General features: G+C 40.6%; 1 protein-coding gene across 1 annotated transcript in view; it reads left to right on the forward strand.

Annotated features, from left to right (window-relative positions):
* Positions 1-23,190, forward strand: part of ush2a (Usher syndrome 2A (autosomal recessive, mild)) — a 153,944-nt gene that overhangs the window by 43,356 nt on the left and 87,398 nt on the right. The window contains exons 29-42 of the mRNA XM_078795872.1: positions 952-1,058; positions 1,408-1,531; positions 9,125-9,255; positions 11,708-11,834; positions 13,568-13,669; positions 13,873-14,061; positions 14,195-14,325; positions 14,388-14,667; positions 14,927-15,154; positions 16,639-16,719; positions 18,479-18,667; positions 20,466-20,603; positions 21,781-21,856; positions 22,133-22,218. Of these exons, the coding sequence (XP_078651998.1) occupies positions 952-1,058; positions 1,408-1,531; positions 9,125-9,255; positions 11,708-11,834; positions 13,568-13,669; positions 13,873-14,061; positions 14,195-14,325; positions 14,388-14,667; positions 14,927-15,154; positions 16,639-16,719; positions 18,479-18,667; positions 20,466-20,603; positions 21,781-21,856; positions 22,133-22,218 (1,989 nt within the window). The remainder of the gene's footprint in view (positions 1-951; positions 1,059-1,407; positions 1,532-9,124; positions 9,256-11,707; positions 11,835-13,567; positions 13,670-13,872; positions 14,062-14,194; positions 14,326-14,387; positions 14,668-14,926; positions 15,155-16,638; positions 16,720-18,478; positions 18,668-20,465; positions 20,604-21,780; positions 21,857-22,132; positions 22,219-23,190) is intronic.

Raw genomic sequence — 23,190 nt, forward strand, 5'->3', positions numbered from 1 at the left:
AACAAAAACAATACACAACATTTACTACGTACGTCTAACATTTTATTTTGTAGACACATAATGCCTGCTACAAGTCTAAAATAGGATATGTGTATACGTATATGCTGTGCAGTGTGAGCATGCTGCAGTGCAGACAATGTTCTTAATGTCACCATAGCTCAATTTCAATAGACTGGTACGCTATTGATTGGCAGTAATTTATGGTTTGATGTGCCAAGATGAGATGTCGTCCACTCCCCCTTTTAAGAGCTCTATTAGAAGTCGCACTGATGATGGTCGCACGCGTGTCACTGAGAACTAATTTACGCCCACCGAAAACCATTTGGACCATTAGAGGGAGACACACACACACACACACACACTAAGAAACGCAAGAATGGGATGACACTTAATGCACACACATCTGTACACTATTCCGTCACATGCTATGTTTCCCCTTTTCCATTCTTATTGTACATACTGGATATCATCACTCACCATATCAACCAGTCTTGGCTTGATTTATTTCTAATACATATTGAAGTTGTGGTTGCAATAGCACCCAGTGTATTTAATAGGGACATTTCATTTAACTTCAAAAGTGAAAGAAGGAAATTAAATTGACCCTCTGCTAAATGGAAAAAAGTGGTAATAGCCAAGGCTCAATGTCAGGAAATACTGAGTTGTGAGGGGGGAAAAGTTAATTTTATAACCAACATAAATGAAAACATAATTATTATGACACTAAAACTGCAACATACATAATTCTATATAACTTCAACAGTTACTTAATTTGTTTAATTCACACATTTACACACATAAATACATTTTTAACTGTATTTATAATGATATATAATGAAAAGATAAGATGACAGACATTTGAGGGGTGTACTCCTTTTTGTGAAGGTACTGTTTTTATTTGCTGATACAGTCCCCTGTTTCTCTGCTGTTTTTTTCATTTATTTGTATCAGCTCCAACAGGATTGTCCTTACCTCGACTGCATCCGGTCAATGACACAACCATTCAGATAGACTGGGATGTCCCGGCTCAATTAAATGGACCACACCCACTGTACCAGGTATGTCAAAGGTTTAAGAGTTTGTTTTTTGGTGGTGTACAACCCAGTTTGCATCAGTGTTGATCTGGTACATGGCAAGAAGGACGACGTGTTTGTCCTCTTCCCTTGTATGACGATGTCCCGGGAAGGTCTTGAGGGAATTCCAATCCATTCAGCGCAAACATCCACTTAAAGTCAAGCATGAAGTGTTTTGAATGGTCATCAAAGGTTAAGGTCATAGTGACCTTATGAAACATGCTCCTGTCCATAGCACAATAATTCATGAACTGATTATGACTAGTGTCTATTAAAATTGAAAAAGTTGTATTATAGTTGAAATTTTAATATCATTCTTCTGTTTTTTTTTCAGGTGGAGAGGACAGACATCTCTCTTTCTGACCCCCAAGCTTCTTTCATCAGAGGCACGTGGTTCTCTGGGAATAGCCACTACCAGTTTCCAAGTGACACCCTGCCTGTTAACACTGACTTCACCGGTAAGAAAACGTATGCATATGTCACACATGTCATCATATATGCCGGCTTTAGTGTTGTGTTGTTTTTTTGTTGATGTTTTTTTGTTAATTACTCTGCATTATCTCCGTCTTCTTGTGACAATCCTTTTAGAATGACTTCTGCAGTCAACTTAAAGGACAATTATCTTTCTGTTTACCAGCATCATTAGAGGGTTGAGCTGCTCAGCCAAACATGTTCTGCTTCATCTGAGAACATCAGCCAGTCTGACGCTCATAATTAATGACTGCTGATACTAATCAGCTAGATTTGAGCGGGAAAGCTCTTCTGCTGCGCCACTTGAAGCTCATTCACTGTTCTCTATTAGTGTATCACAAGTTGGCTCTTTGTTTTATACTTATACAGAAACTCAATAGTTCATTAATTTTCTAAAGCACTTGTCCTCATTGGGGTCACTGGTGAGCTGGAGCCTATTCCAGCTGATTTTGAGTGAGAGACAGGGTGCAACCTGGAATGGTCCCCAGTAAACCACTGGGGCACATGTCGACAAACAACCATTCACACTCATATTCACACCTATGGACAATACAGAATAATCGATTCATCTCTAATGTGCATGTTTTTGGACTGCTCACTTCTGCAAATCCAGTTTGCACCAATCATGTTCCACGTGTGACCATTGTGGCTGTGTGAATTTACGTTGATAAACCTCACTCCCTCGACCTGTGCTCGACTCCCATGCTGCATACCTTGATTCGGGCCCATGACGACCCAATACGAGGATGAGTGTAACTGGTGCCGTTGTACAGCTGTGCACATTTACGGTGGTGAGCCTCACTCCTTGCTGCACGGCGGGCGAGTGGTTAGCACGCAGGACCCACAGCTAGGAGACCCTCGGCCATCTCTGTGTGGAGTTTGCATGTTCCAAAAACATGCTAGGTTAATTGGCGACTCCAAATTGTCCATAGGTATGAATGTGAGTGTGAATGGTTGTTTGTCTATATGTGCCCTGTGATTGGCTGGCCACCAGTCGAGGGTGTACCCCACCTCTTGCCTGAAGACAGCTGGGATAGGCTCCAGCACTCCCACGACCCTCGTGAGGATAAATGGTAGAAAATGAATGAATGAATGAATGAGCCATACTCCTTCACACCTTCAGAGTTGTGCTAGACATTGAGATGACAGTCCTGCCTTTTATCTCAACGGCCAGCACTCACGACTCTCATTCTGTGGACCATGTTTAGCCAACAGGCTGAACCATGCGAGTTACATCATACATATGAAACAGACAGAACCGACGCTAATGTGGCTCCCGCTCATCTCTTTCTGCTGAACACAATATAAAAGCCTTGTGTTGCAGATCAACACATGTTTTTGATTACAACGAAAACTTGCTCCATCTTTGAATAAAACCTTCTTACGCTGCATATGCCACTCTCTTCCTTCATAAAAGGTAACGAATAAGGCAGTCACTTTCAGACCGGATCTATTGTGGACCATCAATGTGTCAGCAGTCCTCAAACCATCGCCCTCTTACAACCATCAATACTAATAGCATCATCTACAGACAATTATTCCCATCGAAGCGCACGGAACAGCGAACAAATCAAAGCCAAATTGGATTATGAATGTAATGCAGTGTAATGCCCCCTCGAGAGTCAATTGATCACAGAGGAGGGAGTCGTCAATCGTTGATGCCTCAAGGAAACAGAGGAAGTCTGTGCAATGACAACTGTCAGATTTGGATTCCCAATTTGTAGTCTTTTGGGGATGGAGGGCTTCTACACGCAAAGTCACATGACGTTCAAACTTTGCATATCAAATCCCAATTATTTATTGCATACATATATGGCCTATGACCTCCACCAAAGGATTGTTGTCAGGTTATTTTTCATACGTATGCTATTATTGTGATAGGAGTGCATGTTTCCATAAAATGAGTCTGTTCAATTGTGATTAACGATGCTTCTTAATCCTAAATGAACGTGAGGTACTTTAGGTCAGTATATACCACGCTGAATTTCAGCTAAAACAGGGTTCTAAGTATATGCAATTAGCGCACTGATGTGGATACTCGCTAAGTGCTTGTTTCCATAAATGCAAGTATGTCCATTCATCTTTTCTATGATGCACCATAATGTTACTTTATACTAGTACTTTTATCGCTGAAGGAACATGTGCATAAAGACTGGAATACATTACACTCAAAGAAATAATGGATTTAAATGGACACAGGCTCTAAGACACATTATGCAGTCCTTCCCTCCTCATTTGTATTTCTACGATATTTGTTTCTGAAAGGGGCTGATCATGCCCCCTCACATAGTATTTCAGCTAATCCAGATGTATTTCTTTAGCTTCCATTTAATGAAGAGAGATGAAACACCTCCAAAAAAGATGGAATGCTGAAACAAATAGACTTGGATAACATGCGTTCATGTTTAATACAGTACAGCTACAGCACCATTGCAGTAACTGAGCAGGAAAAGAGGGAAATGTTAAATGATACAAATTATTTCTCCCTAATTAATATGATTGATTGCCAGGCACTGATGTTGAGAGGAGGGGGGGGGGGGGAATGTGTGAAAGGAAAGTTTGCACAGACATCATTAGTTTTTCCCCATTTAAAGATTAATCAGAAGAGGCTGGGCTCTTTAATTCTGTCATTTGTATATTTAATGGGCTGCAGCAGAATCTATGGGTGTAATTAGCTAGCTGCCGCGCTCTCATTAATACGCCAAGCTCTGATTAATGCCAGCAGAGAGCTAACATGACTGGAGTTATTCAGGTTATGTTGGCTAGATGATTACACACAACCTCCTCCCTTTACTGAGACAGAGCGAGCAGAAACATTTAACAGCATTGGAAACAATACTGGAAAATAAAAAAACCTCCCTTTTTATGATTTATTTTAATGGGATATTGCTGTTTATTAAGTATACAATGTTATCTATAATAAAGTATTTTTTTCTGGCATGATGCTGATGAGATGTTGGGGTGATAATTTAATGGAACAGTGAGTGCGCAGATTGCAGTGCAGCTAAATTAAAACTGCTGAACAGCATAGGTGTATTAATTTGATAACATGATCAAAAGTCAAACATGGTTCTTTCCCCATGGGTGTTGTTCCTCGGGTCAGGTCGGAGAACAGTCACCAAACTCCAGTGCAGACCAAACCAACCAATCCAAGAGCCAATCAGTACATTGTGGTGAGAAAGTAATCTGCTCCAAATGACAAATGTTTTTGGAGCAGGTTTAGAGTTTTTTTCTCCATCAATAATAAGAGGTTTCATTTAAAAACTGAATTTTGTGTTCAGTTGTGTTGTCAGTGACTAATATGTTTGATGATCTAAAACATTTAAGTGTGACAGACATGCAAAAAATTAAGAAATCAGGAAGGGAGGCACCACTTTTTCCCACCAATGTGGGTTGGAGATCATCTGATGGCAGTGCATCTTCTTTTAAATGTGTGGAGGAGGTGCCTTTGTGATGTTTCACACACCAGTCACTAAACCGTCCTCCTTGTTTATATTCTTCGTCCAGCCAACTGGGAAAGCATGTTTAAACACAACACTTAAGATACTTTTCATTCAAGTGTCCAAGCAGAAGGGTGACACTGCTGTGATTAGTCTTTTCCAATTAGACCAAATCCCTGTAGAGAATACTTGATGATTGTGTGTGTGTGTGTGTGTGTGTGTGTGTGTTGGGCTGCATACAGTATGTGGGTCTGTGTGAAGCTGGGACTCCTGTCATGATGCGTGCTCAGGTCTGTTTGTTGATGGCTCCAAAGTGGTTGTCAGCGTGAAGTAGCACAAGTCCTGAGGGGGAATCCCAAGGAAGTAATGCTGAGCACGAGCAGAGTGTCACTTAGCTGCTGTACATTTGGACCAAACACCTTCCTGAGCATGTGTTGACAGTCTGTCCCTCCATGTTTTGCAGACACAAAGGCTCAAATATGCAACATTTTCCTAACATCATTATATTATCTACCCCTCAATTTGATCCAGCGCAGTCCACAAGTTTGACATCCACAGCGGATCATCCACGCTTGTAAACACTGTGGGGAAACATACTCAACAATGTACAGGCGACATTGTGCAGTGATATGAGAAAGTAACAGAGAGTGATTGGGATGTCTGACGCATTTTTGTGATGCAAATGTATCACTCTTTTGTTCCTCATCACCAAAATCTGACCAGAACTCTGCTCACAGAATGAAGTGGATGGTCAGTCACGATGTAGTACACTGCTGATGGTGGTGTCATCCAACTTCATGTCCCTTTAACATGGCTGCAAATTGTTGATTCCCTCTCTGAGACTGCTTTAGTGTGCGTATACTTGTTACAACATGTACGCGAATACTGGCTGTGAGTAACAGCAATGAGCGGCAGTTATTTTATGTGCGCTGATAAAAATTGATGGCAATTTTTATGCAGATACATTTGTAATTTTGGAAGAAAAAAATATGTGTGTGTGTTCAATCACTTTTTTATTATTCAAAGGCAGCAGCTTTCTATTTTTTGGTTGCAAAAAAAAACCTTGATGTTGATAGCTGCTGTAGTAAAAGTGATGGAAATCGATATGCTAAATGAAAAATATCAATATAAATGTCAGGCAAAAAAAAAAAAAAGGTCAGAGGGGGAATGGGGGAAGGTTAAAAGCAAAGGGACCCGATCAGGAGAGTGTCACAGAGAAGGTTAAAGGAGGGTAATGTAATGTCAGGTATCTGTCATGACTTCACTCTTCTTTGCAGTGACAAGGTCACAAATGTAAATGACACATGCCTGCTAGATGTACACAACACATGCACACAATGCAAGGAATATGTGATGTTGTCTCCTATGCAGTGTCTACTTTATATACATGTGCTTATAAATCATTCAAGAGTGGCCTAAAAGTCTGGCTTTCTGTGAAAGTCTGTTATAAGAGAATGTATCACATCAACTGCATGAAGATAAGTGCATTTTAGACTCAAATATAAATAGCACCCAAGAAGGCACACCTTGGTTGGCTGTGTTTTTTTGGACTAATAATATATTCCTTACTACAGGATAAAAGGTGGAGGCAGGAGGCGTTGTAATTATTAACTTTCTAAACTTTGATAGCCAAGATAAAATATTAAAATGATGGCCAATTTTAAATGAACAAAAACTAAGAATCAAGCATATTTGTAGTTGTAAATATAATATTAAGGTGTTTTCAGTCACTTTTTGTCTCTCCTATAAGGTTCTGCTTTCCAAAACCAAATAATACTGTTCAAAGTAAAGTATTTTTGAGTGACTGCTGACATTTAGAAAGTTCCTCTCAAAACGGGAAACTTTAACTTGTTTTCTTTTGTGGTTTTGGTATTAGGTTTAGGGTTTGAGCATAGCTAGCTAGCTATTATATTGTATGTGTTCTGTATTTATTTCAGAAAGAGAATTAACTATTTTTGTTTTAGTGGCTATTTTTTTTAATTTTTGTCTTAACTCACTTTGTGGAAAGCATATCAGGCTATATATCGTATATTGATCCACATGACTCAGTCCTACTTTACCAATTTATTGCTAAAATATAATTAAAAGGCCACCCTGTGTGGAGTTTGCATGTTTTTCCCGTGTATATGTGGGTTTTCTCCGGGTACTCCGGTTTCCTCCCACATTCCAAAAACATGCTAGGTTAATTGGCAAAATTACTCCAAATTGTCCATAGGTATGAATGTGAGTGTGAATGGTTGTTTGTCTATATGTGCCCTGTGATTGGCTGGCGACCAGTCCAGGGTGTACCCCTCCTCTCGGCTGAATACAGCTGGGATAGGCTCCAGCACCCCCGCAATCTTGTGAGGATAAGAGGTAGAAAATGAATGAATGAATATATAAATAAAACCTTAAAATATCCTGAAAAAGCTATATAGAAAAATATGATTTTTTGATTGACACTGTCAGAAAGGTGCCACATTTAACAGTATTGCAATGTGTACTAAAAAGATTGTGCCCAGTGAGAAGATGTTCCTATTCAGAATAGCGTGAAAGGGATTTATCTGGAAATGGTTCATCTGTATTCATCTTGAACTGTCCATGTAACTGTTTGACTTCCCTGCATGTTAAGTGAATTCACCCTTAATTATTTTTGCCAACACTGGCTCCTGATGAACCCTGAACTTCGTGCATTCAACCCTCCGGATCTTCCCACACTTCTGTTCCCTGAAGAGACATACACACGCATCCACAGACGCACTCATGCAACTGTAGATCTGCTAGCGGATTAAGATTCAATCTCGGCTCCGTTGGAACATGATAGCGTGTGTGTGTGTGTGTGAGAACATACATTTCTGCTTGAGGCTTTTGGGTACAAATCTTAAAGGGGTCCTATTATGCTTATGAGTTGTGGACTCCTATAGAGCAGCTACAAACAATAACCAGCACACAAAGCTTTATAGTTCTTCCAGACTTTTGCACCTATTCAGCTGTATTTCTTTGGATTTTGTGGTTCCCACAAATGTGGCTTGCTAACAGTTAAACAGAGAAGCAGAGCTTGGACGGGGGGGGGGGGGGTGCTGGCAGAGCACTTATCTTACACTTAGCTTATCTAAGACCCAAGGATGGCTGAGGGGGTGCCATCCTTGGGTCCCTTCGACCCAGCCGGCTGGGGGTTCCTCCCTTTATTGGGGGGGTCCGCCCGTCTGTCGGAGTCGGGGGGTGCCCCCGATGGCACGGCCTGCAGCTCCTCCCAGTGTGGACGGCCCCAAAGGTGGCGTTTCCTTGATCCTCAGTGCCATGCCATGTCTCCCTACTGTGTGTGATTGTGTGTGTGTCTAGTATGGAGGTTGGGAGGGAGGGGCTTTCTTTTGTTTCTTTGTTTTTTCCTTTTAATTGTGGTAATTGTTTTAATTCTGTAAAGCACTTTGTGTTGCATGTCTTTGCAGGAAAAGTGCTATACAAATAAAGTTGATTTGATTTGATTTGAGCAGAGGCACTGTTGATTCCATGACCACTTTCTCTTCCTATTTCCTGTCCATATAAAAGTGAATATATATTTATGGGCATATTGAAAGACATTAGTTCTTCTATTATTTTAATGCTCAAAACCTTGTGAAGGCCTTCTCTTTTCACACAGACTATTGATATAACCTGTGTCACTGGTTGTGTGTGTTTTTTTTTCTTTTGAGGAACTGCAGGTACAGGTTGAGTTGAAATCCCAAACGGATAAAGTTCGTTCTAACCTTGTGCTGGTTTTCACTTCCTGTGCGAGCACTTAAAGAGAAGTATAGAAAAGGAAAAGCTGTTATGCTGTTATGCGGGGAGGAGGAGCCACAATATCTTTGGAAGATTTCGGTTTTAGAGATAAAAGCTAGAGATTACAAGTAAGATCTTTTAAAAGTAGTGGAATCAAGTGAGTCCACCGAGACTCGTCCTCTGATGTTCATGTTTTCCCAAAGTGTCTTTGTGGTAAGATTATCCTCGACAGTTGGCTTTAGCGAAAATGATGTCAGCTTAGAGGTTTGGTGCAGTCGGGAGATCATGAACTTGATGGAGATGTAACAAGAACTATGGATATATGAAGTCTAAAGGTGTTTTCTCAACTTTGTCATGAAGATCTTGTCCTGTTATCTCACAATCTCTTCATCTTTGTTTCAGGTATTGAGTTGAGTTTCAAGACTCGCTCTCCAGATGGCATGCTGCTTTGTGCCCTTTCTCCTGGAAATCAGGAAGAATTCATTGCTATTCAGATCAAAAATGGCCGTCCTTACTTCTTGTTTGATCCACAGGTATGCCCTTTTTAATTGTAAATAAGTGGCTTATGGGTGTGCCTGCTCTATGAAACGAGAGCCCTGTTATTCAAACTAAACCACTAGTCATTGACGATGCATTTAAGAACGTTGTTTCCTAGGTTAAAATCTAATTCTTCTCACTTGACATAGTGCTCACCTTCAACAGTTTTGGTCCTCCACTCCGTCTCGTTCTTCCTTTTTGTCACTCACACGCTCTCATCTTATACTGTAAATGTGTGTAACTCACTCTTTGCTTCATGTCAGGGAGGTGGAGCAAGAGGGGGTGGAAAAAAAACTTTAAAAGTGTGTCAACGTTTGAATTGGACTGCAATTAACTCGTTCCCTGCAGTCACCACGCATGAATACCAATTGGAAGCTAATTAAGCTTCGCACCCTTGCATACACAGTCTTCCACACATCCCTTATCCATCCTTACAGACACATGTAGCGAGGCTGAGGAGTCAATGACTTGGATGATGAAAGCAATGATAGCAGATCATTGCACATAACTTCATGAGGTTCCCAAACAAAATAACACATACTTATAGGTTCCATTAAATCAAGTTTGTTTTTTTTGGTGACTGGAGAAGCACTAGGAATATTTATAGTGTGTGTTCACGCTTGTGCGCTGTTCTCTGATTGGTTGTTTACCAGAGCAGCACGCTCTGAGTGGACAGCTACTGGGGCTGATACTGGACATGGTTAAACTCTATATTTTATCAGTATCACTGCCCTGGGCTTTGACACAGTATCATTTCGGCCTTTTCCCGTATCATTCATGGGCGGTTTCTAGGGTACAGGGCCAATTAATACTGTAGTATGTGATAATATGCAGTAACCATGCAGTAATCTACATGTATTCATAAAAGCGTAACAATTTGTTAAATTCTGTGGGATGCGTAATTAAGTGTGTCTTCTCCAACTGGGCCGACTCTTTTGTTTAGGCTAGTTTGGGATAATTACCTCCGCTGTGTTCCCCCCACTTACATCCATCCATTCTCTCTGTTAGGTAGTCTGATGGGATTACTAGTGCACAGGGTGTAATTTAGCACGACACCAGCAACTCGCTCATCAGGTGACACAAGTATGAGAAACCTGCTCACCGCCCGTGCATGGTCTGTCAGCTGTTGGTTCCGTTACAAACATGCTGTGTGATTGACACCATCGACCATTTTGCTGTGTGTTTTCATACAGTGGGTGTGGAGAATTTACTACCAGCAGTTCTACAAAGCCCCTTGAGTAGTAATGCTTGTAACGCTTGTAATGACTTGCTCAAGGGCACACCCAGGGATAGTTGTTTGGAAGTTGTTGCGTATTTAACTGGCGTGAATTTGATCTGGGTGTGTGTCCCTGTAAAAGGGACAGAACACCCCCCCCCCCTGCTGTCTTGTCAAGAAGAGCCGCCTAGCGCTGGCTGTAAAGGTGCCAGAGGCTGATATACTTTGGCATTCATACATTTATTGATCCCATCATTAAATCTTCATCACTGTTTGTGTGTGGCTCTGTGCTGTCAGTGCGTTTTTTGTAGGCCTTCACCGATCCGGTGCTCGTGTTTTACTACCTGATTTGTCTCTAACTTGCTAAAAGCTGATCACAACAATGATGTCAGACTTAATAGGTGGTCAGTAGAGCTTTGTCCAGACCGGCTTGTGTTTCTGGGGAGTTTACATGCATGTTCATGTTTGCCATGTGCAATAACCTTCACATTCCTGACGGGAAAAAAAACATTTGTATTCAGGTGACGTAGCTACAGAATGCTGGATAATATCTAATGTGATCAATTTGAATAGTAAGAATGAAAATAATCTACTAAACCTTTATTTATTAAACTCTACGTGTGATTTTTCATTAATACAGGGTGTCTATAAAGTCTCCTGACAGTACAAAAACAGCTGATTAAACAAATTTGTGCAAAATTATTACAAAGTAATTACGTGAATGCTTAATCATATTTACGGTAGCAGGATGGGATGTGGTAGGTTGTCAAATACAAAATAAGTAAAAAAAAAATACATGAAAAAATGAAATAAAATAAACCCTGTATGAAGTCACGTTAACTTTAAGGGAAAACCATTATAATAAGCGAAATCTAGCACTGCACACGGCTAACGTTACGTAAGTAAGGTACATTAATGCTGATGCTTAATTAATGAGTGGTGCTATGTTATTTTTACCATCTCAATTGCATCTCTCCAGGCCGAGTGACAAGAAGCTTTGACTGGCTTGTGGAGAAATAATATATATATTCAGTTCAGGTCAATACGGCATTTCTTGTATTCTTAAATGTAGGACTACTGGGACATTTAGTTTCACTGCATTCACAGCAATTATTCCTCCTCATACCTGCCAAAATATCCCTGCAAAGACAGTTAATCTTTTTTTTTGGTTAGATTTTTTGCACAGTTTTATCCAGTTCCTTCAAATGTTTCATCTTTGCTGCTTTGCAAAGGGCTCAGTGGTGGCCGTGAGTGCACAGGGGGATGGAGAGCGCCTCTACAACGACGGGCAGTGGCACCACATCACAGCAACGAGGCAAGGAGCTGTGGGAACAATCGTTGTAAACAATCAATACAGAGGTATCTTATTCACACTGACCGCTGCATGTATCACCTGTTTGTGTGGGTGTGTAAATAAATGTTAATGCTCTACGTGCTCTATGGTTATACAGTCTGTGAAAGCAAACAGTGTAGGATGTAGAAGTAATTGTGCATATCCGCTGCTTTGTGTGTAAATTTCCCAGTTGTTGAGGCATTAGCCAGGTTAATCCTAGCTGCTCTTTGAGGAATCCGGTGAGGAAACTAGAGATTTAACCCACACAAACACACTTATGTCTCTTAGTGCCGTAGGTGGTCATCCATTCACCATTCACAGCATTAGGTTCACCTTACGTGTAGCATCCAGGTCAGGGGTGGGCAAACTACAGCCCGGGGGCCACATCTGGCCCGCCAAGTGTTTGAATACGGCCCGCCCAATCTTTCCAAAGTATTTCATTTAAACTCAACATACAACCTGGCATCATGGCCTGAGCCAACCTTTTGATGGTTTTATCAATTTCATTTTTTGACATGGTCTGTTGTTTACAAAGTGCTCCTGAAAAAAGGGACACAAGCACATAATAATAATAATAATAATAATAATAATAATAATAATAATAATAATAATAATAATAATAATAATTATTATTATTATTATTATTATTATTATTATTATTAGATTAATATTAGATTATTAGATTATTATAATTATTATATTAATGCTAATTATTATATTAATTATATATAATAATATTGTTATATTTGCATATTTTACATAATAATAATATAATAATTATTATTGTAATTTTATTGTAATTATTATAATATTTTATTATTTTTAAAATATTTAAATATAAATATAAAATAATAAATAATAATAGCAGATTGCATGACAATTTTACAGATACAATAATACCAGGTGGACTGTTACGTGTAAAATATATAGTCTGCCCCTCCCCACCCCCCCGGAAATTTTGTCATATCAATGCGGCCCGCGAGTCAAAAAGTTTGCCCACCCCTGATCTAGGTTGATGAAATGCAATGTAAGAACCAAACTAGAATAGAATAAACAGCAGGTTTGTTTAATAATTACTGTAGTCTCATTGAAAAAGTGAAGGTGTACCTAATGTTGTGGCTGTATGTCTTCTGTAATATGATGGTTTTATTGATTAAATTACCATAATTTCCAGACTGTATCTTAACTGTAAGTGTAAATAAAAAAATATATAGGGTGCACCAGTATATAAGCTACAGGTGTTCATTTCAAAGCATGGGATATTTAATACACAGAGAGATGTTACACAGAAAAATCATTCATCTTTGTCTTCCTCCTCCTGGGAATTAAAACCACTAAAGTCATCTTCTTCAGCGTCACAATTGAACAGCTTTATAAGTCCTTCGTCACACATGTTTTCAGTCTCTCTCTGTTTTGTTATCACTCTTGGAGTCACTTTTGTCTCGGGGCAGTTTAGCTATTTACATAGCTTGAGGTATCACACAGTAGTCCAGCCTTTGGAAACCTAGTGGACAGTTGGGCGGTCCGAGCAGTCCAAACAGAAGCTGTAGTAATCAGACTTACTTAAGATGTGCCAGAAGTCTCTGCATCAGACTTCAAAACTTTATTAAATATTAGCTTCCACTTCACTCGTCCACGCACGTCACTATCCACTGGAAAGTGTATCTAAATGTGGTGGCTGAGGTTTAAGTAACCTTTCTTCCTTTTACCTTCTTGTCAATCCCCCAAACATGCACTCTCTCACTCTGTACTACACCAGGTAGTGCTTCAGCCTCCAGTGGCAGCACTATAATTGGTGAGAATACAGGAGTGTTCATCGGAGGACTGCCAGGAGATTTTACTCTACGGAGGAAAGACCTAGGTTCGTGCATTTCTACTCTTCCTGTAGATATTAGTAAAAATATAATTTGTGGTATTTCAGTAGTATTTATGTGTCATTCTCGTGGTAAGGTCTGAATCGCTTCTGCTCTGTAGATGTTAAACTTTGAAACTATAGGAAACCACAATGTAAAAAACATTTTAAGAGTGACAGTTAATGGTTTTTCTTCTTGTCTGTGCCATCAGGGCCCACCCGGCTGATGCGGCGGGGTTTCTCCGGTTGCTTGAGAGACGTGCGCTTTAAGATGACTGATAGACCCTCAGAGAAGTGGAGTCACCTGGACTGGACAAAAGCCACAAATAAAATGTCAGCATATGAAAGCTGGGAGGGATGCCCACTTCATATTGGAGATGGGGCTCATTTTCTGGGTCACGGTAGGGCAAATGTTGATTGTTTATGATGGGAGTGTATGCGGGTGATTATTTATTGTACAAGTCATGAAGTGATTATTATATCTATATCTCCAGTGGCTGCTTATGTTGCCATGCTATTCCCTGTTGCATTCAGGTTACTTGGAGTTGAGCAAAGATTTGTTCCGTGGAGGAAAGGACTTTGACATCTCCATGGAGTTTAGAACAGACCAGTTGAATGCACTTCTACTTTTTTCATACAACACACAGACTGATGACTATATGCTGGTACGTTGTATCTCATTTAGAAATCTTGTGATATTGCTTCTTTTAATTATTATTTTTTTTAGGTGGAGCTGAAGAGTGGCCTCCTTTTGTTCGTTCTCGCAAGTGGAGGTCATGTGACTGAGCTTAGTATGTGGGTGGGTTTGAGCTACTGCGATGGCGACTGGAAGCAGCTCTCCCTAGCAAAGCGCGTCTCCCTCATCTCTGCGGCTGTCGATGACTGGGCAGAGGAGATGAGGGGAGCTGGAGCAGCAGGGGGGCTTCATGTTGACTCACCATTATATTTGGGCGGGGTGCCCACTCAGCTCACCCACCCTGCTTTGCGCTTCCACAGTCACAGACAGGGTAAGATCTGTGTATGTGTCAAAGGGTAAGACAGATGCAGTGACCTGACACTTTATTATCTACATAGCTACTCAATAGAAGTGCTGTGTCAAAACATTTCCTGTTCGGGCATAATAATGCTATGACAGGCATTAATTTACAAATGCACGTTACGCAAAGCAGAATTCTAGATCAATGCAAGACTTAATTTACAAGACAAAAACTTAATTTTCTTTCATGGTTTGATACTTTTGCCCTTCTTTCCTTTCCTCCCTTGCAGGCTTTGGAGGTTGCATAAGGGGCCTCAGCATTCAAAGTGATGAAACAACAAGCCCTCCTGTCAGTCAAAGTGTGAATCTCTCTGTTGCCTCCCGGCGTTCTGTTAGAATCTTCCTCGACGGCTGTCCTACTAGTGAAAGCCGTTACAACTGCAGGGGAAATGACACAGTGTTGATCTTCACTGGGAGAGAGACGCACGCCTTTGATTACAGTCTGCCGCCATTCACTGGTAAGAATTGCAAATCATCTTTTTCATCAACTTTTTTTTTGGCCTAAGATGATGTCACCATTGCCCACGATTGTCATAGAATCCCCTTAGCTGAATGTGAATTACTACACAGTACATGTAAGATATGTTGTATGCATATCTCAAGGTCAACAACTCTTTTGGTTTTATCTCATACACGTTTTACATCACAACAAATAAACTAAATACAAGGAATGCACAAAGCCACTCCAGATAAATGCTATAGCTTTATGGGATAGCCAGGCTTTGGTGGTCCCCGAGAAAACACATCTCAAGATCAGTCTTTTTCAGAATGACATTGCTCCATAAACATTACTGGAGTGGAGATTCACGTGGTTTTCACAGACGTGCCCACATACATGCACATGCTCCAAAATTACACTTGACCTTGTGTGTGGACTGTGCTATGTTTTCAAATTGAAAAAGCTAATTTTAATGCGTGTAGGAAAAGTTGAGGTCACTGAATGCGGCTGCTGAATTCCGTCCAGCCATGCGACACAAAGAGGACCAAAGAGGCTTTAAAGGAACACACTTAGTGCATTTGCATATGGTGCACTTTTTACATTATCTGTCGTTAATAGCAATCTTGACATAAATCAAAGGGTTGCATCACTGCGTAGTGGTATCAGATTGGCATAGCTCGTATAAACCTTTTTTTATTTCACTTGTCATCTTCCAAGTATCTATTAAGCATCGAAAACCTTTTTTTCCTGTCTTGTAAAGTGCATTATTGTTGAAGGCTTTCGGCTGTGCACCTTAAAAGCAGTCTCAGTCGTGACATTATTATGTGTAAAATAGAAACACACGTAGACTGGATAAAACCTGTAAAAAGTCAGGTTTTTATAAATCGTCTGCTCCTCGCTTTAATCAGAAAAAAATCCCTGTAAACAAACAGTGGCCTCCCTCATCACTTTCTATAGTAGCATTTGTCTATGTGTGAGTAGAGAGTATATTACTGTACAACATAGGTGGGCAGTTAGTTATCCCAAAGGGGTCACATGGGAAACTCGTGGCTGGCTGGCTGGGCCAAGAGCCTGAACTAAATTGAATAACTTGACTATAAGGGCTGTTGACTTAAAGTACATTATTTCCTGTGTTTATATGACTCGTTCACATTTGCAGTCTTCCTCTTCTCTGATTTCGGATCAGCATTTGCAATAAAGTGACTGTGAACACCATGTTTCTCTGTAATTGACATGGTTCACTCTCGACGAAGGAAGCTAACAAGCTAAATTGATGAGTGTCATGGTGTAGGTTTGGTGTCCACACGCATGGATTCACATACGCACAGTGTAGATACTTACAACTTAAAGAATGTGATTCCAGAACCTGGACTTTCTTGCTCTTGACTGATACTTGTACATCATCTAGTACATTCATGACAATGTTCTGTTTTACCTAATATTGTACTTGCTTTTCCTCCATCCTTTTTCTCCATCCCAATCCTAAACACCTCCTGCTATAAGAATACCTGTACAGGTTTATAGCTTTAGGTGCAGGAGGCTGGGCAGCCTCTCCTTGGCAGAGAGGACGCAGCCGGGGCAGAGGTAAGAAGACATCTCACTTGGTGTGTGTGTGTCCCCCTTCATTTATTTACATTTTACATTCACAACCAATGTCTTTTGGCTGACAGCAAGTCAGAAGGAATCCCACCTGCTGGAGTGCCCCTCCGGCCACCATAGGTTTTGAAAAGAAAACGCACTACATCTTGCAATATGTAAGGCTCATCCGGGCCTAGTGATATTACACGTGCCTGACGCTATGAGAGATTGATAAAGCCACTATAAAGGGCATCCCAGTAAAAGGCTGTTAACCCAGAATGGCCCATGTGCTCCCTTGTGTAATATAAAGCTGCTCATTAGTAGTGAACGATACACTGGCAGGTCTGGTGTGCTGTGACCACAGAGAGGAATGGAAGGGAGGGAGGAAGCAAGTGCTAATAAATACAATAAGAACCAAGGGGAAGAAGGGAGGATGGAGGATTGAGAGGCAAAGGTGAGTGCATGTGGAAGGGAGGAGAGCGTGGATGAAAATGGAGGAAAAAGCTGCAAAATGATTAGGTAATCGTGGAATGAGTTCAAGTGTAAAAAGGGGTGGTGGGGGAATTACTTGACAGTGCTTAAATAATTGTTGATAATGAGATACATTATCTGCTTGACTAATATCCTATACATACTATGTTAAGTATTGAGTTGTGTTGGATGGACACAGGAAGTGAAGAGCAGGAGGGGACTTCCTTGGGGGCCCTAAGATTTCCAGGGTCCCTCACACGGGGGTATTTAAACATGGCTATGAAACAGATAAAGATGTCAAAGGCACGCAAAATGTGGCCTAAATTACATACATTTTGTAAAAATGGAAATGAAAATAAATGTAAAAAACTTTTGTCAGTGGGCGGCATGGCGGTCTAGTGGTTAGCGCGCAGACCTCACAGCTAGGAGACCAGGGTTCAGTTCCACCGTCGGCCATCTCTCTGTGTGGAGTTTGCATGTTCTCCCCGTGCATGCGTGGGTTTTCTCCGGGTACTCCGGTTTCCTCCCACATTCCAAAAACATGCTAGGTTAATTGGTGACTCCAAATTGTCCATAGGTATGAATGTGAGTGTGAATGGTTGTTTGTCTATATGTGCCCTGTGATTGGCTGGCAGGGTGTACCCCGCCTCTCGCCCGAAGACAGCCCGAAGACGGGATAGGCGCCAGCCCCCCTGTGACCCTCGTGAGGAAAAGCGGTAGAAAATGAATGAATGAATTAACTTTTGTCAGTGCAGTACAAGGATGTAGAGGGTTTGGATGGGTTTGCCTTGGACCCCCGAATGGTGAAGAGGATGGTGCAGATCAGGGAGGTTTGACGTCCATTGGTCCATCCTCCAACGATGTCTTGTTGCGAAAGGAAAGGAGAGTACCAATTAAATGGAAGGAGGTTGATTATAGTGAAATATAGCCCCAGAATGAATGGCCTGCTGTATTAAATCAGCGCTGAAAAAGTTACAACTCTCATAAATACTATTTATGCTAATGGTGAGGCATGATTTACTCATCCTATTAAACATAAAATGGGGGGGTACTTTTTCTTTAACCTCTTGTACTCCCAACCTGTTGCCTCTCTATGATAGTTTTTTTTTTTGTCTTGATGTTTACATTGCAATGTATTGCTGTAATGTACGTATGTTCACTGGATGAACACAAGGTTTGAGACACACTGGTTGTCACTCATCTGCAAACTTTCTGTAGGTGTCATGGCCATGTGTCCCAATACTTCTGTCTGTGTAGCATATACTGAATAATTTAGACTTCTCTTCCTTCCCAGTACCGAGCACCGTCCCGCCTCCCTCCATGCTGCAGATTGTGAATGGCTTCAGTGCCAAGGTGAGCTGGGCACCACCCACAGGTGATCTCAGAGGCGTGATTGACAGGTATGAGTTGAGAGCCTACAATAGAGACCAGCCAGAGGTGCCGCCTATCAAAGTCGTATACCTGGCTAACGGAAATTTCACAGGTAAAAACCTTTTTGTTGTTGATATTAGTTTGAATGCAGACAGTCCCCCAGTAACTATAGTTAGCCTAATAGTGGTTCAGAAAAAGAGAATTAACCCACTTCAGATTGGGATGTTCTTGATGACTTATTGCTTCTTGGCCTTTTTGGCCAGTATTCTTTTCAATGTCTTCCTTACTAACACGCGCACACACTCATCGTCCATGCAAGCCCGTTAATGTCTCCTTGGCGAGTCCCCAGCGTTTGCAGACTGTCCTCATTTGGAGCAAGACACTCAAGACTATCCCAATGATGTCATACCTTGGCATCGCTCCTTCCAACTCTCTTTCTCTCTCTCTCTCTCATTTTTCGATCTTTCCTCGCTTCATCTTCAGTGCTGACGATGATGTCGGCGTCCACCGCTGCTATTCGTTCCCCACCTCTTCCACGCCGCCATGTCTCCAGGCAAATATGAAGATGAGCTCGCCCGTCCCCGTCGTTCTCGGTGTCTCCCGCTCAGCTCCTCCATCCCCTCCCTGTCTCTCTGCCAGACATTATGTCCAGCCGTGATAAGGCTTCTTGTTAATTTATGATGGGCTTGACACCTGACTGTAGAATTACACCAACTGCTCAAAAACACAGAACGCAAATGAGGGTGTAATGGCAGTGGAGTGGGGCCCTGGCCTCTAATTGAATTAAAAGACATGGGTGACAAAGAGAGAGAGAGAGAGGAGGGGGGGAGTGTGGCTCAGTCAGACAAGTGGAGGGCAACCGAGGATGAGGAGGGATGGACATAACAGTGAAAAAGTGGAGAGGGGACAAAAAAGAACAATAAAAAGGACACTTCCCTTGCCAAGCGCGGTACTTCTACTTAGCAACAGCGTCATAGAGATTTGACAACGAAAGTACTTGTTGAAATCAGCCTCAGTAACAGGACACGCACACAAGGGAATCGTTATTTTTGCCAGTCTTGATTGGTTGTTGACTGAATGCAATTGTCTATGTTGCTATGGCTGGTGGCTTATTCTTTTTTACACATCTAGTTGTGAAGTACATGTTTACAAAACGGTGGTGAAAAGCAAGCTTTCAGCACCCCTGGTATGTGGGTTCTTAATCTTTTTGACCACACATGCTTCAGCACTATGGGGATCTTTGTAATTATGCATAACAGTCCTAAACACTGCAGAAAACATACAACAAATTAATATCTGAAGCTACAATATTAATTTCATGAAGGCACATAAAGAGTTGACAACTATATATTTTTAATAACATATTGATTTTATTCAAAAATTGCAATAAATTTGAATGCCTTTATTTACAAAAATAATATCTCACCACAAGGCAATAGCCTTTAACAATAATGATTAAAAATCAAGGCTATTAAAAGGTATTTAATGGTGTTAAATGTGATTTTATGAGGTATTTTGTTGGTTTCTATTTGTGTTGCAAAGTTTATTTGTTGACATTGTATGAGGTTATACAAATACTGATATCGATACGCAAGTAATCTAATATATAAATATAGTAGGTTGTTTATTTCATTTATTTTTTACTACCTTAATACTTATTATTTGTCCTGCAATGTTTGAATATGTGGCTGCAGTAACAAGTTAATTTCCTGCAAACATCAATAAAGTATCTATCAGAGCAAAGTGGCAACTAGCAAAATCAAAATATTTGCTGAAAACAGTTGAATATTGTGGTTTTAGATATAAAGCTATTAGACATAAAGATATATATAGATATAAAAATAAACTTCTGACTAAAGCTTAGGATTTCTACATTTAACCTGAAAATTCTGGAATTCTGTTTTGTTCAGGTGTTCTTTCTGGTCTCACCCCGTCCACTCAGTACTTGGTGACTGTAAGTGCTTGTATTGCAACTGGCTGCACTGAAAGTCTTCACAGCAGTCTCTATGCTGCTAATATGACATCCATCCTCACAACCCCAGAGGAAGGTAAAACCATGATGCACAAGCAACATTTCTTTCCCCATCCTTTTTAAGCAATAGCGTTCCTCTTCTGAACCACACACACACATACACACACACACACACACAGACTAAAGTTTCAGTCGAGAGATTTGTACTTGTAAGTGGAAAGGAAAAGAGCACCCAGACAAGAACAAGTGACAGATCAGAATGAAATAAATAGTAGCAGGAAAATAAGGACAAATGGCGACACGTTCTAAGTGAGCAAAGGACACATTGTGCGGAGGAGAGTCATGTCACTTATCTGAGTGAGATCTGAGAGAAAAAAAAAGAGTTTTTTCTTCATATGTTAGCCTCTACATTAATCTGTGTGGGACTAACTTGCCTTGTTGGGGAGATAATGTGACAGCCGAGGTCAGCGCAGACACAGCAAAAATCAATTTGAAGTAAAAGAAAAAAAAAAGATTACTATTGATTCTCATTCTGAGCCTTGAGTTAAGATACTGTACCGTGTTAGGAAGAGAATGAACATATCCTTTTTGCCACCATCACAGAGACATTTTAACCCACTTCCCCTGACTCTCAGGGGACATTATTTAAGTAAATGGTAAGTAATAGGCAGTATTTGGATTTTTTTCTCCTACAGTGGGAGTATATTTGGAAAATATGTTGTTTGCTTTCATATAAGTTTGGATACAGTTACTACTGTTTTGTCATATTTATTCATTCATTCATTTATTTTCTAACGCTTATCCTCACGAGGGTCACGGGGGTGCTGGAGCCTATTCTATTCAGCTGTCTTCGGGCGAGAGGCGAGGTACACCCTGGACTGGTCACCAGCCAATCACAGGGCACATATAGACAAACAACCATTCACACTCACATTCATACCTATGGACAATTTGGAGTCGCAAATTAACCTAGCATGTTTTTGGAATCTGGGAGGAAACTGGAGTACCTGGAGAAAACCCACGCATGCACAGGGAGAACATGGAAACTCCACACAGAGATGGCCGAGGATAGAAATTGAACTCAGGTCTCTTAGCTGTGTGGCCTGCGCGCTAGCCACTCAGTCGCCGTGCAGCCCTGTTTTGTCACATAACATATTAAACCAATGTCGGTTACTATTCTACATACAAGATTAATGGAAGCAAGATCAAAAAGTTGTTACATGTGGTCAGTAACATTGATCTTCTCTTGTCAGCTCCTGATGCTGTTTCTCCCCCATCTGCACTCCCATCACCCTCAGCTCTTTATGTCACCTGGGAAGCTCCAGCAAGGTAAATCACATTACATTAAACATCACTTACTTAGATCCAGCACTTGACTTTATCATGCATTTTTATATCTTGTTCGTCATGTAATCTTAGCATAAAACACACCAACTAACAGCGACATAACATAACTTGATGGCAGAATGTTGGTGAGAGTGTAATATATCACCTGTGGCTCATTTTCCCCAAATGTATGCAGCATAAACTCACGGTATGTAAAATCCAATACTACAGTATAACATACTTATGGAGCCCCCGTCTCACTTTTTATGCCGCTCATAGGCCCAATGGAGTCATTACAGAGTACCGCGTCTATCAAAACGACCAAATGGTCTACAGCGGGGATGAGAGACGCTACAACATTACCGGTAAGCAGAGAGCGATAATGCTTGTGTGTGTGTGTGTGTGTGTGTGTGTCTCAGGCAGCCTCGGGACACGGCCTTGGTGGGAATAAAAAGAAAAATGGAAAATGATATTTGCATTTGAAAGAGTAGGACGAGCATCTATGTCCTTACCATGGGACTACATCACTAAACACATACACTGAGAAAGAAAAAGATTGTCAACACAATTTGCCTTGAAATTGTTCACTAAAGAGTCTTAAGAGGGAAAGGAACACCACTGAGATTCAAGATGCAAATAAAGACACGGTGAGATGTATTCATAGAAGACAAAAGCTCTCATAGGTATACAAAAACATACGTACACGCTATACAATTACATGCAATTTACATAAAGACATGCACGCAGTAATCTTGGTATAAATTATTTAATGAGTAGAGTACATTTAGAATTTAAATGTGTACATTCTCATGCTTCATCACACAGTGTGTGCCTGTGTGTGTCTTTTTGGGTGAATAAAGGCAAGAGACATATCATCCACGCTGCTTTAATAATGTCTCTGATGTTCAAGATGATTGGAAGGATTATAAGTATAATAATTATACAGTGTGCACTCAAACAGACAGTGTTGCAGAGCGGGAGTGTGTCGCAGAGGGGCACAGGCTGTGATGCACAAAGACAAACAATAATAGGAGACTTTAACAATGCTTAGTGTTGAAGTATTTACCATTCTATTTATTATTGCCTCCAACATTAATGCTGTTTTTTATCCATCCATTAACTGGTGTACAGTATTCAGTATGACTGGTGTACATCAATGCAGCTATTCTAATAAACATGGAGCTAAACAAGGCGCGGTACATACTGTAAATGTTACAAACAACTCTTACTACTGCAAACATTCACAATATTAACTGTTTCAATATAAAATCAGCATTAATATGGTATTAATTTGGTACAACATTACATACATATCTGTCTATGTTCTCTACGTTCTT

The sequence above is a fragment of the Doryrhamphus excisus genome, linkage group LG13 (assembly GCF_037039965.1).
Source record: "Doryrhamphus excisus strain RoL-2023G ecotype Guam linkage group LG13, RoL_Dexc_Guam_v1.1, whole genome shotgun sequence".
NCBI lineage: Eukaryota > Metazoa > Chordata > Actinopteri > Syngnathiformes > Syngnathidae > Doryrhamphus > Doryrhamphus excisus.